The sequence below is a fragment of the Apodemus sylvaticus genome, chromosome 22 (assembly GCF_947179515.1).
Source record: "Apodemus sylvaticus chromosome 22, mApoSyl1.1, whole genome shotgun sequence".
Taxonomy (NCBI): domain Eukaryota; kingdom Metazoa; phylum Chordata; class Mammalia; order Rodentia; family Muridae; genus Apodemus; species Apodemus sylvaticus.
Genome location: NC_067493.1, coordinates 33,506,193 through 33,525,991, shown reverse-complemented (window position 1 = coordinate 33,525,991; position 19,799 = coordinate 33,506,193). Strand labels below are relative to the sequence as shown.

General features: G+C 52.3%; 1 protein-coding gene across 2 annotated transcripts in view; it reads left to right on the top strand.

Moving 5' to 3' along the window:
* The window catches only part of Srrm3 (serine/arginine repetitive matrix 3), a 38,964-nt gene extending 19,421 nt beyond the window's left edge, over positions 1 to 19,543 (top strand). The window contains exons 8-15 of one of the 2 annotated variants that reach the window (XM_052167971.1): positions 807 to 857; positions 1,501 to 1,605; positions 2,152 to 2,329; positions 13,348 to 13,694; positions 14,001 to 14,225; positions 14,334 to 14,471; positions 14,914 to 14,992; positions 17,861 to 19,543. In XM_052167971.1, coding sequence (XP_052023931.1) covers positions 807 to 857; positions 1,501 to 1,605; positions 2,152 to 2,329; positions 13,348 to 13,694; positions 14,001 to 14,225; positions 14,334 to 14,471; positions 14,914 to 14,992; positions 17,861 to 18,073 — 1,336 coding nt within the window. In that variant the 3' untranslated portion in view covers positions 18,074 to 19,543. The remainder of the gene's footprint in view (positions 1 to 806; positions 858 to 1,500; positions 1,606 to 2,151; positions 2,330 to 13,347; positions 13,695 to 14,000; positions 14,226 to 14,333; positions 14,472 to 14,913; positions 14,993 to 17,860) is intronic. The other variant, XM_052167972.1, reaches the window with a different exon arrangement.
* The last annotated feature ends 256 nt before the right edge of the window (positions 19,544 to 19,799 follow it).

Genomic DNA, 19,799 nt, shown 5'->3' with positions numbered 1-19,799 from the left:
GCTGGGCCATGGCGCTGGCATCGGGGTTGGCTAAGGGAGAAGAGAGGACTCAGACATAAGCCAGTAGAAAGCTCAGTATCAGGGATCAAAAGGTATTGGCCCTTACTCTGGAAACCAGACTCCCTCCCTGCTGTCCTGAGCAGCTGTAGAGTCTCCAGGCCCTTCCGTTGGTGGGATTTACAAAAGGCCATTTGTACTTGCTGGTAGAAAAGCCGATACAGTTCCCCGACCCCACCCTTTTTATTTTCCCAATTCCCGCCCCCAACACCTCTCCTACCCCGTTTCTGCTCCTCCCCTCCCTCCCAGAGTGGATGGGTAGCATGGGCCTCTGCTGCCCCCTAGTGGCCGCATGCTGTGTACAGCCCCTCTGACTAGGACTGAACCTGTGATGTTAGTACATCTACTTTCAAGGTGAAACGGAGGCCCGAAAGCGAGCAGAAGACTCCCCCCTCCCAGGTCCTTTCCTATTCCTTTCTCTCTTGTAAGAAGTACATTTGCGTGTTTGTTATATTTGCTTGGGACGTGAAAGGATTTGGCGGCATCAGAGAGGGAAACGGGAGATGTAATGAGATCACTAAACGGTAACTAGAAAGCAGAATGCGACAGACCCGAGCATGGCTCGGTGGTAGAGCTCCTGGTCACGTGTGCCCGCCAGCACCAAATGCATATACACCCGCTCTTCATGAAGGCTGGCTGTACCCCATGGGGTGAGACGGCCAGGTCTCTCTCAGCCAGGGAAGCTCCAGCGCTCTACACAATCACTCTCCCGCCTGGCTCTTCTCAGACTTGGTCTCTGCTCCCTGCAGATCGAGAAGCCTCAAGAGCAAACGAAAAGAAAAAAACAAAGAGCGAAAGAGGTAAACACACCCTCTGCTCCCCCACCCCCCAGAAAACCTTTTAGCACCCCAAACCAACCTCTTAAACTCACCTTGAATCATACCTCCAAGGGCAACTTGAACTAGAAAGGGCAGCCCTCTAATTGTGCCAGATGGAAAGATTAAGATTCAATAAGGAGCCGGGCGGTGGTGGCGCATGCCTGTAATCCCAGCACTTGGGAGGCAGAAGTAGGTGGATTTCTGAGTTCGAGGCCAGCCTGGTCTACAGAGCAAGTTCCAGGACAGCCAGAGCTGTCTCGAAAAAACAAAAACAAAACAAAACAAAAAAAGATTCAATGAGGAAGGCCTGGACACCCATACATTCTTTCTGTCCCTTGACCCTTTCAGCCACACACACCTCCATTCCAAGACCAAGTAAGAGACGAGATGGTCTTTGGAAGTTGGGGCTGTCTCCAGGAAAACTGCTTTCCCCTAACTCTCGGAGATGATTTGGAGACCCTATACCCGGTCCAGATGATTTATATAAGAGACCTGCTGGGGATGAGACTGACCCCACAGTGACTTTTCTGAGTTACCTACCCCAAGTCCCTGAGGTCAGACCAGGCTACACCATGGTCAAGGCAAATGACACTTCCATCAAGCTGTCTCCTCTTGCCCACTCCAGGCCTCACACTGAGTCTCCAGGCCGAAGGTCGCACCACCATAGCAGCGTCAGCTCCCACAGCCCCTCGCTGTCCTCACACTACAGTGATTCGGGATCTCCCAGCAGGTAGGCTGAAGCCTTCCCTCGGAGTGGGCTCAGAGGCAATGCTTCAGGGCGGGCTGGTACAGTGCTTGCCTAGTGTGCACAAAGCTCTGAGTTTGACACCCCTCCCCCAGAACAACTGTGGTTCTAGTGCATGCCTGCAATCCCAGCACTTCAGAGATGGAGGCAGAAGGAACAGAAGCTCAAGGTCATCCTACACTAGATGTGGAATTGAAGGCCAACCTGGGCTATATGAGATCATCTTCAAAAAGATCTATTACGTGTGTGTGTGTGTGTGTGTGTGTGTGTGTATCAACTTGGAGTGGAGAGGATTGTTGCGTCCCATCCCTAAGGGTTGGGATGCGGAGGGCAGTGCCCAGAACCAAAGTTCATTAGCCAGAAGCAAGTTGGTGACCATCTAGAGCAAGAACTTGAATGGGAAATCAAGGTAGTGCAGGATTGGCTCGCACAGGGTGCTCTCGCCGCCTAGAAAGCGCGAGTTGGGAACCAGGTCAGTTGCAGAGGGGGCGTCCCACGCCGGCTCCCCGCCCCATCCCTCCGCTCCCCCAGGCTGAGCGCCAAGCATCGAGATGACGGGCGGAAGACAGGCAGCCAGCGATCCAGCGGGAGCCGGTCGCCGTCCCCATCGGGCGGTAGCGGATGGGGGTCGCCCCAGCAGAACGGAGGCAGCAGGCAGCGAAGCGGAGCGCACGGGGGTCGCCCCGGCTCGGCGCACAGCCCGCCCGATGTACGTACGCTTGGCTTTTCGGAGGGTTCGTCACTCCGCTTGCGTGCGCGGACTGCACTGCGCGGTGCAGGGTGGGGCATGGTAGCTGAAGGGGCGGGGCCGTGATGGGTCTCCAGGTGACCCTGTTCTCCCTGTTCCCTTCCCCTCTGATCTGTGCTCCGCAAGGAGTGTCGGGTGCCTTGCTCGGCTGGATGTCGATTGGATGTTGTTCCCACCTGGGCCTGGTGGTCTGGTGAGGGATTGGGGGTGCGTGAGCACCTGCAGGCCTGGGCTACTTTTGGCTTGGCAAAGTGAAGGTCAGATAAGGCCTGACCGTAGAGATAGTCCAGATATGCTGCTGGGGAATGAACCGAGGTTTCTTGCCTTCAGCGAGCAGGCGCAGACTGTAAACACATCAACCAGGAACTAGAGAGAAATGACTCAAACTCCAGCGGGCGTCACATGACACCCAAGCCCTCACCCCTTCACTGAGTCCTTCCCTCCCCTTAGCCCCTCCCATTAACCCTTCCCACTTTTCTCGGGACCCTGCTATGAGCTTCTTTTGTACTTGGTCCCAGCATTGTCCACCTTGGACCAGTGTCTCCAACTTGCGAGCCTCTCTTCCCAGGATTATCACGACTGAGACAACTATAACACTCCTACCATTATTACCCTCACCATAAACTGTGCCCACCCATCGTCAGGAGGGACACAATCCCCTCTACATCTGCAAGCAGGTGATGTGATCGTAGGAGCCCAAAGAAAACACTAGACCTTTTCCTCCCAACATGGTCCGCACAAGGGTCTATGGACCCCCATCTGTCTGTCGATCAGAGCGTGAGGCTGAGGCCTCTAAGGGAGAGGGTGCTGCAATGCTGACGGGGCCTCTGGGTGTGTTCAGGAACACGGGGTAGGATAGCACAGCAGCCATGCATTACCCGAGATCAATGCAGCAGACTGCCCCTCCCCACACTTAAGGTCTCTGCAGCAAACAGGAACCTGTACATGTCAGTTTCATTTTGATTTTTTGGTTTTGGTTGTTTTCTTTCACTCCCTCCCTTTTCTGGAATACTCTTCCTCCTGTGGTGTCAGAGAGGAAGGCGAATGGGAAACAGGCACAAAGCTTTCGTTCTCAGGATTTCTGTGGATGAACCTGACTCTAGGCTGTCCTACCAGGAAAGAATGCCAGGTTCTTGGCCCGTCTCCTAAGGCTGTGGCTAGGCCACCAGTTGTGAAGACACACGTCCCTTGGTTCTGTCTTGGGTATGGGAGAGGGAACAAAGGGGTATCGCAGCCCAGCAGGGACTGGAACTGGTGAGGTAACCTGCAGAGTAGCGTGGCCACCCCCAAACTTCTAAAGCACAAAAGACCTGAGATAGCCCAAAACACAGTTTTGTTTTGTTTTATGATTTTTTTTTTCAAACCAGGTCTCATCCCATTTCTGATCCCTTTTGTGGGATCTTGGAAATCTGAGCAACTTCCATGCCCACAACCCCTTGCAAGGGTACTGTGCATGTGTAAACAAAATGGCTACAGTAACCAGATGCCTGCAGCACTGACAAAATGGCAACAGTACCTAGATGGCTTGTATCAAATGGCTTGAGTCAGCATTTGGTCTAGGCAGTACTTTGTATCTCCTGCCCAAAACAAGACCCAGTTTTCACATGGTCACAGGAGTTTTCTGAGAACATTGTTTACTTTTATCACAAATCATAGTTCAGTCTCTTATTCCTCACTCTTGCCTCCTGCACAGTCTGAGACCATCTGGGTCTCCAACCTACCTTTGGATCCTCTATTCAAAAAAAAAAAAAAAAAAAAAAGAGCCTTGGGGTGGGGGTGGGGATGTTAGAGAGACTGGTTCTTCCATACCCAGAAAGGTGAGATGAAGAGAGGAGGGGTCAATGGTGCCTTCACTGTTTCAAAAGATATTTTCAAATGTCTTTGGGCATAAATACTGGGAGTATTAAGACACTATCTTTAAGAAAAAAGAGAGAGAAAGAAAGATATGGAAAAAGCAGAAGCTCAACATTTTTAACCCCACCTATGTCTTTGTTTGTTTTTTAGCCTCCCATTTGAAACGTGGTAATACTATAATTCCATATCTTGTTTAGTCGAGGGTGGGGGAGTTTATATCTTTTTTTTTCCTGTTATTTTGGTTTTTTGTTTGTATTTACTTTTTCTTTATTTAAAAAAACAATTTGTAATATACGGAAATACGAGCTATCTTTCTGGGTTTGTTTTGGGTTTTGTTTTTCCTTTTCTCTCTCTCTTCTGTGTTCTAGAACTTTGCTTTTGTGTCTGTTACTGTGGAAACCTTTCTTCTAATGCAGAGATGGTGTTTTAACTTCAAGTCTACATTAGTCATGCCCATATCTTTATATTCTTTCCTTTCTTGTGAACAGAATTTAAAAGGGAACACAACTCCAAATAAAAAATAGCAACCATACCAATATACCTTCCTAAATAAGGAGGGGCAATTATCGCTCTTGCTAATCCCAGGGAACTGAAATTATCTCACATTTTAAATGAACAAACAATACTGGTGTTTCTGAGTTCACAGAGGACCTTGCAAGAAATTAGGGACCACACAGAGAAGGAGACTGACTTTTCCTGTGTTACTTATTGGGTGCTGTTGGCAAGCAGGGAAGCCAGTGTCAGGCCTTTAATCCCAGGACTCGGTAGAAGCAGTCTGATCTCTGAGTTGAAGGCTGGCCTGGTCTATGGAGAAAGTTTCAGAATAGCCAGGTTACACAGAGAAACACTGGAGAAAGAGAGAGAGAGAGACAGAGAGAGAGAGAGAGAGAGAGACAGAGAGAGAGAGAGACAGAGACAGAGACAGAGAGACAGAGAGAGAGAGAGACTAAAGGTCACTGCAAATTTAACTCAGGTAAAGTTTTCCAAGCTAGGCATTCTAAGCTAGAGAAAAGCACTGTTCTAGTCTGGGGACAAGCCATTGGTGTCTCTGAAAGGTAGAGCAAGGCCCAGTGGTGTCCACCTGTAATACAAAGAAAGAGGATCATAAAACCAAGACCAGCCAAGCTCACTTGCACTAACTTGGTCTAAGAAAGAAAGAAAATCAAAAAGTAAAAAGATATCTTAGGATGCAGCTCAGCAGTGGGGCGCTGACCTACTATGTGAGGGGGGGGAGGAAGAGAGTTATGAATGGGGCTTAGTTGGCCATGTCTGCCTAGTACGCACAAGCGTACTAAGACTGGATCCCTAGCGCCACAGGAAAGCTGCTATTGTGGTGCACACTTGGAGAATCAGGTATTCAAGGCCAGCCACAACGACATAGCGAGTTCAAGGCTAGTCTATGCTATGTGAGGCTCTGTCTCAAAAAAAAAAAAAGGCAGATAAATAAAATAAAATTTCAGGGCAGCCATGGGGCTGATCTGAGAGGCAAGATCATCTTCCAAATGGAGCCTGTAGTTGTTTTTCCTTTTAAATATGCAGTCCTCATCCCCTGCCCCTGCATCCTCCCCATGGGCCTCACCTGTCCAGCCTCCCTCTCTTTGTCTGGCCTTCCTGTATCCTTCCTCTCTCTATGCCCCATCTCTCTGTGCCCGTTTTCCCTTTCCATCTACCTCCTCCAGATCTGGGCCTCTCTCCCAAGCCGCCTGCCCCTTCCCTGTCCACCCTGTAGTTTTCTGCATTTATTCGCTGCTGCATGCACGCCCTCTGGGGAGTTTGTTATATAAAGAATTAAGGAAAGCTTGGCTGTGGGGCCCTGTGGTTAAAGTTTTTTAAATAAATGAATGAATAATGACTCTAACAGTTGGCTGGCAAGTGGCCCTTTCCATTCCTTGAGGTGACACCCAGAAGCCACTGGGCAGGCTGTCTCCCCCTCCACTGGCTCAGAGGAGAAGCCATTTTGGAGTCACTGGTGTCCTGCACTCCCTGTGCAGAGACCTTTTTTTTTCCTTTTTATTGTTGCATCCCTGTCCCTGACCACTGAGAAGGTAGGTGCCCCGCCCAGCTGTGCACTTGCGCCCTGGCTCTCCACTCACATAAGTAGGGCTACTCTGCTTAGTTTGAATCTCAGTCTCTCTCTCTCTCTCTCTCTCTCTCTCTCTCTACTCCTCTCTCTGCTCCTCTCTCTTTGCCTCTCTCTCTCTGCCTCTCTCTGCTCCCCCTCTCTTTCTCTGCCTCTCTCTGTTCCTCTCTCTCTGCCTCTCTCTGCTCCTCTCCCTCTCCCTCTCTCTCTCTTTCTCTCTCCCTCCCTCCCTCCCTTGCTCCCTCCACTTTGTTTTAAGTTGATTATTTTTCTCTTTCCTCTCTCTCTCTCTTGAACTAACCTTTCACTCACCCTTTCTCCAAACTGAGCCACTTGAACTGTCCCCTGGGCTACGGTTTGGTTCCCTTCATTCTCCATCCTTAACCCTGATGACTTCACAGGGTCATCCTCTCTCCTTCCCATCTCAGCTGTCTCTGCTTCTTCCTCTCCACCTCCTGATCCTCTCCCCAAGCCCCCTTCACTCCCCCTCATCCCCAAGCCCCACTTCACTCCCCCTCATCTCCAAGCCCCACTTCACTCCCCCCCATTCTCATTGTTCGCTGAATGCACTTGTCTGTGGTCTAGCATCTAATCTTCCTGTCTCTTCCTGTACTCTGTGCTTGCAGTGGGGCCGATTTGGTTGCTACTGTCCAGGGTGGTTGCAGAACCAGGGTGGTTGCAGAACCCCTAATCTTCATCCTTGCCAGCTTCTAGCTAAGAGCTTTGGTCACACACACTCCAGTCAGTCCTCTAGCGCCCGCCTAGACTGTAAGCAGTAGAAGAATGGGATGAGAGAACCTTGAGGGTCAAATTCAAAGTTAAGTCCCACGGCACCCTTTGGGGCTGACTGTACCAGGTGGAATGAACTCTAGACTTGGACCAAGTCCTTGTATAGTAGCAAAATAGAGCTCAGAGGTACAACCTTCAGGGTTCTGGAATACTAACAGGCATCAGTACCACAGAGAGCCGTAGCTCTGTAACTAACATGTGATGATAGAGTCACTTCAGAGGCTCTGGAGCCGGCCAGGGGTCGGGCACTAGACCTTAAGAACCTACTTGGCCAAGACTCTGGGGTAATTTTCGGAACGGTATAAAATCTTAGCTTACTTACCCCCAGAACTCCAAGTCCCCAGTGTTCCTTCTTCTGCCGAATGTCTGAATTTGAGCATTCAGTGGTATCCCTTGTTGCAGAATGTTCCCAGAAGAGGCAATCGCTCATAGCCAGAGTGACTCGAGGTAGCAGGAGCATGATTTCACATGAGACTTGTAATGGTCACTCCAGTTCTCAACTAGCTGTGTGGAAAATGGCAGTCGGAAGCAGGTCCTTAGGGTACCAGCATCCTCTCCTTCTCCCATCAGCTTCGGGTCCCGCCCGGAAGTCACCACAGAAGTATGAACCCCTGCGCAGTAGCCACTGCGAGGTCTTGCTGACTCTCCATCTTCAGCTTTGGAAAAGGAAGGGTTAGATACTTCTCCCGTGTTTTTTCCAAGAAGGGTCAGGCCAGCTCACGTCTCAGAATGCTCTACCTATCTTGACTGGTGTTTGCGGGCAGGGAGGTGACACTGTGGTTCTTCGCAAGGGGGTTAAGGGCTGGGAGTCTGAAAGTGGGAGGAGCCTCAGCCTGAGGAGGACTTGGAGACTCAGCCCTTCCGGACTTCCAGGGGAGACAGCGGGTTAGAGGCAAGCAGGCAGCGGTCCTGGGGTGCGGAGATGACACAAAGGCAAGTCACTCCAGGTGTGTCCTTGCCTCTGTCCCCTGTCCCCTTTGCTCCCACTGTCTCCTTTCTTCGTGCTTGTTTATTGCCCTTGATCCTCAAATTTTTCCTATACAAGGGGGAAAAGGATGTCACTAGCAGAGTGGAGAAAGTAACTTAGTGTGTTAAGTGTTTGCAAGAGGACCTCGGTTCAAGCCCTAGAACCCACATTAGAAAGCCAAAGATGGTGGCCTGTGCTTCTCATCGTAGGTCTGGGAAGACAAAGGCAAAAAGACGCCTGGGGCCTGCTGGCCAGCCAGCCTAGCTTAATTGACTAACCCTGGATCCTCAGACTAGCTCGGTGGGTAAAGGTGCTTGCCACCAGGCCCGGTGGCCTCGGTCCAGTTCCTGGAACTCGCAAAGTACAAAGAGAAAACCAGGTTCCTCAAGTTGTTTTCTGAGCGCTCTCAAGTGTGTGCACATGTGCATGCACATGCACAAACACACACAAACTAAATAAATAAATGTAATTTAAAATATATAGCTGCTAAAAAATATAACTTAAAAAGAATGTCTGGCTCCTGGAGAAAAACACCTAAAACTGATAGCTGGCCTCCACATTCACACACACACACACACACACCTGCACACACAGGAACACATACACACACACACACACACACACACACACACACAGGAACACACAGGAACACATACACAAAAGAGAGAGAAAAAGAAGGAAGGGAGGGAGGGAGGGAGGGAGGAAAGAAAAGAGAAATCCCATAAGCCCTGGATTTCACTCAACCCCTAGGAAGGAGGAGGAGGAGGCCCAGCCAGGCTGAGGATGGGGTGCAGCCTCTAGCAGGATCATGGTGACCTGTTCTTCACAGCTTCTGGAGGGATGAGTGGCCGACTTCCCCCAAGGATTCCCTGACAGCACCTTCTTCCCATCTTCTGCCATCCTGGGCTGCAGGGACTCCTCTCCATCTGACCCCCAGGCCTTCACCCCCTGCTCTGATCCTTTTAGGCTGGGGGCCAGCATACAGGCCAATCCCTTCGTGGGCCAATCCAACCAAGATTCTGCTCATCCCTATTTTATCAGCGGGAAAGCAGGGCCCACCAAGTATGAGACTTAGCTCTAAGTTCTCATAACCAACTTAAATCCCCTCAAGGCGTTCTTCTTGGACTTGGGTGAGGTCAGGCTCAGAAGGAAACACACTGCTGAGACTTCAAGACAGAGTAGGAAGGTAGGAAGCCACCTATCTTGGCTTGGACCTCAATGGCTGGGGACAGAAGCACCTTAGGGGCATTCAGCCATCCAGTCAGATCCTTTCTGTTCCTAATACCCCACCCCCAAGCCAAGGGAAGTGGAGATGGATCTGTGTGGGACTGGGGATGGTTAGCTCAGTTGCCAGTGTTGGCCTCCCACGCGTAAAGCATTGGGTTATAAGTCAAACAACTCATAAACCGGGCGTGCTGGCTCTCATCTGTAATCCTGGTGCTCGCGGACGTGAGACAGGAAGAAGAGAAGTCCAATATCTGGCAAGATGTGTCGATCGATCGATGCAATGGTGGTATAGCTGTTATGGGGGTAAGCAACCACCTATTTTAGTTAAAAACAAAAACAAACGCTTAAAATGTTCAGGGTCAACCTTGACTGTATATTGAGTCCTAACTGAACTACATGGAACCCTGTTAAAAAGTGACGAGGAGAGGAGGGAGCTGGGACTGTAACTCACTGATAGAACAGCTTGCCTAGCATCCATGAGGTCCTGGGTTCAAGCTGTAGTACTGATAAGGGGAGAAAGGGGGCCTGCCTGTCTATAGCAGGGAACATTGTGGGCTCGGTCCTCCTCCCTGACCCTGCTCCTTGCCTTGAGTCAGGTCTCTATCTAGCTCTGATTCCGATCTGGTCCCAATCCCAGCATGCAATGCATCACCCCTGGTCCTGCTTCCTCCCCTGACCAGTGTAGCCTTAGAGGAGGGGACCATGGTGACGCTGGGCTGAGAGTTACCGTGCATCTGTTCCTAAAGCTCCCTTCACCTGATATCTCTGTTTCATTGACAAGCTGACCACCCCAGGCATAGGATGCATTTGAAGATCATAGAGACCTGGCTCTCATTTTTCCCCTAGAAGGAAATTCAGTGAGAGAGCCCTGGTACAGACCTGGGACCGTAAGACGTTATTTGCCTGCTGGGGTTGGGGAAAACGCTGAGGGTTCTTCTGGAGATACCTTTTAAGAATGAAAGTGTCTTTACAACAGCCAGCCTCAAGCTGGGCACACAAAGCAGATACAGGAATTCTCTGGAGTTCAAGGTCATCTTTGGTTACATAGAGTATCTGAGAAAGGCCAGCCTTGGCTACATGAGACCCTGTCTGAATTTTTTTAAAATGGGACCAGGGATGTAGCTCGGTAGTCAGTAGAGTCTAGAGTCCTTGCCTAGTATGCATGCATAAAGCCCTGGGTTTGATCCGAAGCACTGCATAAAAATACCTCTAGTCCCAGCACTCGGATGGCAGAGGCAGAAGAATCAGAAGTTCAACTAGATCAAGAATTCAGAGTTCAGCTACAAGAGACCTTGTCTTAAAAAAAAAAAATCAGCCTCCAGTTCCCATAGCCTAAGCTAATCAGGATGTAAATATTGCTTTAGTGGGACAGGTGACAACCAGATCATACCCACTCTGGCCACCTATGCCTGCCACTGCTGTGGAAGAAAGACCGGCTCTCGAGGGAGAAGTCTTCGTGGCTCATTGACTCCCACACCGTATTCAGCAGTCATGGCTAGTGTTCACTGATTCCTTCAGCCAACCACAACCAATCACAGAGCAGCTGTCCATTCCGTCCATGAGGCCTACTTCCTGGCTCTAGCTCTTTGTGAGGCTCTATGGAGCCCTGAAGAGAGGTCTGGGCCCCTCATCCCGTCTGCCAGAAATATCCAAAGCCAGGCCAAGGAGATCATGCTTCCTTTTCAGCGAAAGCAAGAAAACCTGAACAAACTCTCCTCAGACTCCCTTCTGGCACCTGGGACTCCCTGATTGGCCCTTAGTAAAGCCAATTCTTCCTTCCTCAGCCAATAGCATTAAGGATTTAGTGTCCCGTGTTATGCTAAAAATTGAGATTGCGCCCAACAATGGTGGCAGGCAAGCCTGTAATCGCAGCATTCAGGAGACAGAGGCAAAAGGAGTTCAAGTTTAAGGCTATAGATAGTAAGACCGTGTCTAAAAACAAAACATGCTGGGCATAGTGAGGTGCTTTTGGAATCCCAGCATTTAAGAGGTGACATCTGTAGGATCCTGAGTCGAAGGTCATCTTGGGCTGCATATTGAATTCTAGATTCCAAGCCAGCCTGTAGTACCTGAGAGGCTGTCAAGCAAAAGAAAAGACCTGGGTGGTGGTGGTGGCGGTGGTGGCACACGCCTTGAGTCTCAGGATTGAGGAAGCAGAGGCAGGTGGATCTCTTGAGTTCAAGGGCAGCCTGGTCTACAGAGCAAATTCCAGGACAGCCAGGGATGTGCAGAGAAATCCTGTCTTAAAAAATCAAACAAACAAACAAACAAACAAAAAAAAACAAAGAAAAAAAAAAAGAAAGAATAAAAGAATCTGCACTGGCACGCTTCTGCATGCCTTTAATCCCAGCCCTGGGAAGCAGAAGCAGATGGATCTCTAGCCTAGCCATTGCTACATGTTGAGACTCTGTTGCGAACAAGCAAACCTGAGGTTACTGATCGTGGCAGTGTCAGGGACAGACCTGTAAACTGTATAGTGGCGAGAATAGTAAGTAACACTGGCTCTTGCAAGGTTGGGGTGCAAAGTCAGGAGGGGGGTTCTTCTGTGAAGGGAGGGGTGGGGAGTCTGGGGAGGGCACAACCAGAGAATTCTGGACTATTCACCCCGGAAGAGACATTGGAAGCAAAAGCCAAAACCCTTGTGGTGCAGATGGGGAAACTGAGGCCTAGACTGGGGATATTGACTTGTCCAGGGCTTGTCCGTGGTGCTGAGGTAGAAGCAGGCTAGTTCCCAGCAAGGACCTCGGATGGTGTCAGGTTCCCTTTCTGGTCCTAACTCACTCTTGGAAAAGAAATCAATTAACAGCCCTACTTAGATGTCAGCCAACGGCGGCGCGGCTGAGGTCCAACGGCCATGAAGCCGGACATTCGCTGGTCGCTAGAGGTGACTCGGCCTCCTCTCGGGCCTAGAGGGGGTGGTTGCGTTTTTCTCTCTCTCTCTCTATCTCTCTTGCATTTTTGTGACTCTAATGATGAACTTACACTACCACGCTTTTCCCTTCTCTTACACAACTTACCTACTAAAGGAGGAAGTGCCACTTTATTGGTAAGTGGACGTTAACCAAGAGGGACTTAAAAAAAAAAAATCAGAACGTTAAAAAAAAAAAGAAAAGAAATGAAATGAAATGAAAAAAGAAAAGAAAAAGAAAAGAGAGAAACAGAAAGACAGTCGGTCAGCTACTGAACATCCCCAAGCTCTCGGCAGGGTCGCCAAAACAAAGCCAAATATTAACAGAAAGAAAATAATAACAATAAAGTCAGGTTCCCCAGCAGATCATTTTGATTTGGGTATATAATGATATTTGTGGTATTTTTGTTTCCGTTAATATTATTATTATTATTACTATCATTTTGGTTTTCTTTTTTTTGATTTCTGTTTTGACTCCTTTTCTTCGGTTGAATTTTGAGTTCAATTATCTTGCCCCCTCCCCCATCTGTGTGCCGTGTGACAACCTACCCCCCACCCCGTGCCCTTTACCCTGGTGGGGGGAGCCTGGCCCTGGTGGGCTGGCCCTGGCTTGACCTACCAGTGTTGTACCTCTCTCTTCTCTCTACTGGGGGGAAAACGTCTGTCCCCCATGCGGGGACAATGCCAATCCCTCTGGTGCCCCATCCTTGGCGCTCCCCCCTCCCCTGCAGCCTCCATCCCCACCGCTCCGCCCCTCTTGTGTTATGCATGCCGAGAACCTTGCATGGTCTGCTATGTTGAGGCCAGAAGGTGAACACTCAGGAGAGGTAGAGGCAGGGCAGGCGCGGGAACCGTGTGTGCGATGCTCCGGGGCTGCAGCCCGCGGCCTAGGCCCGGTGAAAGCCCTCTCTCCTTTTCTCCCCCCACCCCACTGCCCTCTCACTTCCCCCCCCCACCCCTCCTCTTTTTCTCTCCAACCTCCCCACCCCGCTTGCACCCTCCCTGTCCCTCTTCTGCTTCTCTCCCGCCCTCCGGCGTCTGTCCAACGCACCCGCAACCCTCTCTGCTCTGCTCCGGTCCCTTCTGCATCCCTCCCGGCCTCTCTCGCCCCCTCTCCGCCCCTCCGTGCCCTTCTCTGCCTCTCTCCCCGTCAGAAGCCCAGCTCGCCCCGGGCCTGTGACAAGGCGGCCGCCGCGCCCACGCCGCCCGCGCGTGGGAAGGACAGCCAGAGTCCCCGCTCCGCGCCGTCCTCGCAGGGCCGCGGGGGTCGAGCGGCGGGAGGGACAGCCAGGCGCCGGCGCCGGCGGCGGCGGAGGAGGCGATCGCGGTCCTCGGCCAACGCGCCCCGCCGCAGGGGGCGCCGGCGTGCCAAGCCCGCGCCGCCCAGGGGCTCGTCGCGCTCGCTCAGCGGGGCGCACTCCAGCAGCGACTCCGGCGGCGGCGCCCCGGGCCCCGGGCCAGAGCCGGGCTCCGATCGAGGTCACAGCGGACACGGGAAACGGTGAGCAGCCTCCTGCCTACACTGCACAGGAAGGAGCACCCCAAATAGTGGTCACTGATCACCCCCAGAGACCTCATTGGTCACCCCACATACGGGCCCCTTATCACTCCACATGCAGCCCCGTCCTTCCATCACTTCCAAAGAAGTCCCCTTCCCTTGCTCACAATCCTACAGAGAGTCCCCCAAATTGTCCTTTGACGCCCCACTTCCTCTGGGGTGGGCACATGGATCTCTACTGCCATCCACATGACCTGTGTCTCTTCTGAACCCACACCACTGAACCCTTCCCTGCGTTCCTTCCTCTAGGGCAAAGGAGCGACCCCCGCGCGCGCGGCCAGCAAGCACCTCGCCTTCCCCCGGCGTCCACGGCCGACGGGGCGGCCCAGAGGGCAACAGCTCATCGCGCAGTCCGGGTCCCCATCCGGGGTCCTGGAGCTCCAGCCGCTCGCCCTCCAAATCCCGCTCTCGCTCCCCAGACAAAAGGACCCGCAGCCCCAGCCTCTCACCGTCGCCCAAGAAACCTCTTGGCCGGTAAGTGACCCAAGCGGAGTAGTGTAGTGGGGGCGGGCGGATGGCAAAGAACCCGGACTTAGGGCCCAGATGGCGGAGGTCCCTCCCTCACCATGATGGGTCCCACAGGGACAAGGACAGCGAAGGCCGAGCGAGGCATGCCGAGGCTGAGGCCGCCCGCGCCCGGCGTCGCTCCCGCAGCTACTCTCCCATCCGAAAGCGGCGCCGGGACTCGCCCAGTTTCATGGAGCCAAGACGCATCACCAGGTACAAAGGGGACCGGGTGTGAGAAGACACTAGGGCTACCGGCTCTAACTGGTAGCCAGAGATGTCAGGGAGTCAAGGTTCACAGGCTTGGGGCCCTTCTAGAATGGGCTGATTCTGATACGGAGCAAAGAGGAGGGTTTTGTCAAGGGGGGAAGGGAGGAGAGATGGATGGGTTGGGTGAAGAGAAACTACAGGACCCAGGGGTCATCGGAAGACCTGGGGAGAGACGAGGGTACCAGAGCATCAGAGACAGAAGTGACAACCTTGGGAGGGAAGAGGTGCCCTCGATTGGAGCTGGTCTGGACATGTGTCGCGGGGTGGCCAGCCACAGGCGTGGAGTCCTGCTCTGGAAGATTCCTGTCATCCATCTGAAGCCCCTCCTTCCCTCCCCGTGTCTGTCACACCCTCAATGATACAATGTACTTTTCTCCTTCATCTCAAGGAACCTCCTGCTGCGTGGCCTGTGGCCAGCCTGGGGGCCGTGTGGACCGGGCTCCACAGGCAACCCAAGTGATACTCATGTGAGCTAGTCTGGTGGTGGTCAGCTTTCTCTCTGTGTCTCCTTTTCTCACTAACCTCCCAACATCCTGGGGCATTGGCGGAGGGGACAGCATACTAGTGTCTGGGGCAGCTGTCTGAGGAACCCCATGCAGAATGAGGCCTGTGGCTGAGGTGATAGGGGACTAGACGGGTCTGGGTCAGCCGATGAAATCACCCGAAAGCTGGGACTGGTGACTCAGGCCTCTCGTCCCATCTACTAGGTAGGATGGGGGCAGCGAGGGAGGAGAGTGGAGATTCAAGGTGAGCCTGAGGAACTTAGCAAGACCTTGCCTCAAAATAAAAAGATTGATAGGATGTTTGTCTAGAATCCCCCAGGGAGGGGCTGGGGGCGTGACTCAGTGGTAGAGGTCCTGCCTAGAATCCCTCAGGGAGGGGCTGGGGGCGTGGCTCAGTGGTAGAGGTCCTGCCTAGAATCCCTCAGGGAGGGGCTGGGGGCGTGGCTCAGTGGTAGAGGTCCTGCCTAGAATCCCCCCCCCACATGAGGGGCTAGGGGTGTGGCTCAGTGGTAGAGCCCCTGCCTAGAATCACATGGTCAGTGACTGGGGTCCTAGCTCCACGGTAGAGCATCTGCCTAGTATGTGTGAGGCCCTACTGCCAACAAATCAAAAATTACTCTGAGGCCCAGGATTACCCCAGTATAACTAGATTGCCTTTGGCCGAGTTCTGAGGCCAGCTTTGCCCTGCTGAGGCACCTGTGGGAGACTGAATGTACCTCTCTGGCCCTCAGTGGCCAGAGGTGTCTAATTAGCTGAAATACATAAGAATCTTTTTAACTCCAAGACACTCTTCTCAAATTAAGTCTCCTTAGTGCAGTGGTTCTTGCATCGCTTTAATACAGTTCCTCATGTGACCTTTTCCCACCATAAAAATTATTTTCTTTCGTTGCTAATTCATAACTACTATTTTGCTACTGTTATGAATCATAATGAAAATATCTGATACGAGGTCCCAAAGAGGTCGTGGCCCACACAGGTCAAGAACCATCCCATTAGTTCTTGAAAATCTGAGTCTCCAAGAAAGCAATATGGCTGCCTCTTCTACTCAGAGCCAAAGGTCAGACCACCACACTAGAGACAGCATCCCGGATACGTTCAGTTCTACCCCGAGGGTCCTAAGATGGGCAGAATTTCACGTCTTCCAGCTGGGCACCCACCTCAGCCTCTCTGTCCCAGGCTGCCTCCCCCTACTACTACTAATGCACAGCTGGTTTTCCTCCTCAGAATTAACCCTTGTGGCGGGGCATTAGAGCCCCCTTAACCACTGTCTTTTCTTTCCTCTGGATCACAGCCTCCTGCCTTCAAACTAACTCTGGGCCAGCGGGAGGTAGCTGAGTGAAGGGCTGGGATGGAGGCGGGAGGTGGGGACAGGCTGGGACAGAGACAACAGTGGCCAGGGGTCTCCTCCTTGTTCCCTTTGAGTAATTGTAAAAGTCTAAGTCTTCTCAGCCTGGTCTGCAGAATTCCAAGACAGCCAGGGCTACAGAGAAAGAAACCTTGGAAACCCTGTCTAGAAAAAAAAATAATAATAATTTACACACACACACACAGAGCCAGGCACTGGTGGCACAGGCCTTGAATCCCAGCACTTGAGAAGCAGAGTTAGGTGTATCTATCTCCCAAGTTCAAAGCCAGCCTAGGCTACACGGAGAAACCCTGTTTTAAAAAAAACAAAAACAAAAAATAGACAAACAAAAAAATAAAAAAGCAAAAAAAAAAATCTAAATATTCTCATCAGAGAAGGGCTGCGGGAGGCAGAGAAATAGGACTTGGCCATGTTTACTAACATTTGCAAGGAAAGAAGCTATTGTTGAGCTTTTCAATGAGTCGTTCCTATTTAAAAGCTTCCTTCAAAGGTCTATGGATGTGTCCCCGTTATGAGAATGTGTGTAGAACATGCATAGAACCCAGTATTCCGCAAACATGCTGTCACAGGGTCCTCATCCACAGACTGATGACATAACCCCGCAGTCCCAACACTTGGGAAGGTAAAGACAGAAGGATAGGAAGTTCAAGGATATCCTCTGCTACACTGTAGATTCAAGGCTAGCCTGGGATATATGAAACTCTGTCTCAAAAAATAAATTAGTTTCATTCATTCTGGGCATTAAGGGCACACGTCTGTGACCCCAGAACTCAGAAGCTGAGGTAAGAGGCTGAGAGCTACAGGCTAGTCTGAGCTTCACAGTGACACTGTCTAAAATAAGGCAAGAAGAAAAGGAAGGAGGGAACAAAGGAAAGAAGAAAAGAGGGGGAAACAAGTCTGGTGGCACATGCCTGTGATTATAGCACTCAGGAGGCAGAGAATCAGGAGTTCAGGACCAGCCTTGGCTACATAGTGAGTTTGAAGCCAGCCCGAGCTGTATCAAACCCTTCCTAAGAAAGTAAAAATGAGGGGCTGGAGAGATGGCTCAGTGGCTAAGAGCACTGACTGCTCTTCCGGAAGGTCCTCGGGTGGACGAAGCATTTGTGAGGCACTTTCCTCTCTTCCCAGCATGACGAACGGGAGAAACGGAAACACACATCCACAATAAACTTCACTTATTCAGAAAATATTTAACACGCACTCAGATCAATAAAGAACTTGGGCTTTTTGCCCTGCAAGCAGACAAGGAAAAACAAAACAATATGAATTTGGCAAAGGACACACAATTTGGAATTGGGGTTGTCCCTGAGGCCAAGACTCAGGGGGAACTTAGTCAGGAAGCCCTGGCCACTACTGGATGGGGACTGGGGCCAGAACGAGGGCCACGGATGGGCGGAGCTTGGGGCTCTGGATGGGCGGAGCTTGGGGCTCTGGATGGGCTAGGATCTGCATTTTCTCTCCTACAGTGCCCGGAAGCGTCCCATCCCCTACTACCGGCCCAGCCCCTCCTCTTCCTCGAGTTGCTTGAGCACGGACTACTCGAGCCGAAGCCACAGCAGGAGCCCAAGCCCTGGCCACAGCCATGGAAGCTACAGCAGCCGCAGTCACGGGACTCGCAGCCGCTCCTGCAGCGCCTCCAGGAGCCGCAGTCCCAGCTACCACAGCCGGAGCAGCTCTGAGAGTGGGGGCTTCTAAGCCCAGACGGACCCATCTAGGGTTGGAAGGCCCTGGAACGAGGAGAGGCTGGGGCCCTGAGACCTGGGAAAGAGGGGTCTGTACGCGCCCCCCCCCATACTGCTACAGGGGTCCCGGGGTGGGGGTGGGGCAGCACGCGGGCAAGTGGGACTAGGGAGGAGCTTCTTCTAGGGTGGGTGACCCACCCACGAGGAGGAATCAAATTGTCCGGCCCCTGAAGTGTGCCCATCCCCACGCCCTGCCCACCCACCACGCCCAGGGAACAAAGAGCCTTTGCGAACACAGGGATCAGATCGTCACACCCCTCTTCTGCTTGAGGCCAGCTTACCAGCCTGGGGGGGGGCCCATTGCCTGTGTAAGGCACAAGAGTCCACCGTTGGCTGTCACCTCACCTGAGCTCAGTGGACCCCTGCACAGCTTGGAAGGTGCCAAGCGTGGGACCTTCCCCTCCCTCTTTCTCTGTTTCCCACGGGGTGGATCTGAAAATGACAAATCAAGCAAGACCTAAAAGAGAAGGAAGGACCACCTAACTCCTGGCGCACTGCCAGGCAGGAGAAGTTCACACTTGGCCCCCGTCTCCTCTCTCCCTTGGCCCTCACATCAAGGCCACACCCTCCAGACCTCCATCAGCACAAGAGGTGGCACATGCCACATCTGTATCTAACCCTGAAGTCAGAGGGAGGAGTTCAGGGTCTGAGGACCTAGCTCAGGTGGTAGAGCACTCGCCTAGCATGCATGAAGTCCTGGGTTCCATCCCAACAAAGCATAAAACCGAGCATGCTAGCGCATGCCTGTAATCCCAGCACTCTGGAGGTAGAGGCAGGAGGACCGGAAGTTCAAGGTCATCTTAGGCTACATAGTGAGTTCGAATCCAACCTGGGGGTGCAAGCGAACCTGTCTCAAAAGTGAGAGACTGGGAATTCAGGTCAGAAGACAAGAAAGAACACGGGTAGAAAAGCAGCGGCATTTCTCTTTAGGATGAGCCCAAGCGATGCAGTCAGATGATCAAACAGGTCAAGGGCTCCTGGGAGACAGGTCCAGGCTGCTGTCTGGGTTATGGGCCAAATGATAGCTCACGGTCACAAGCTCACTAACACGCGGTGCACTTCGGGGCCTGCCCAAGGATGGCCTCCTTACCAGGCTTTGATGGGGCAGGTTTGGTCAAGGCTTTCAGAACTGGGGTGGTAGGTTCCAGCCAAAGCCCTCAGCTGGAACGCGATGGGGATGAGGTGGTTCCCCCCCTCCAGCCTCTTCTGCGGCACCCAGCCCCGCCCACCCCCTGCTGGGGCCCTCAGGGATCTCGAAGTCTTCCTTGGCCCAATAGGGCAGATGCCCTGGGCTCTGGTGGGGGGAGGAGTCTGGGGTCTGATCCGGGTTCCCACCTTCTCTGTTTCCCCTTCCCTCTTTCTCCGCAGTGCGGGAAAACATTTGGACTGTAATAAATACACTAGGTGCCCGGGTGACAGGCTGCAACTGGGTCTCTGTGACTGTAACCATCAGGGAGCAGGGAGGACTGAGCGGGGCTCTCATTCCTCCTGAGGGGTCCAGGGAGGAGAGGTGGGTGGCACAAGGGAACCAGGTCCCTCATGTCCGGCCACCAGCCTCTGAGGTTCAAGTGGGGAGAAAGATGGGGCCAAGAACATGTCCTTCCAGCATGGAGGGTTTGTGGGCTACTTGTTAAAATTATTGTGTGTGGCCGGGCGGTGGTGG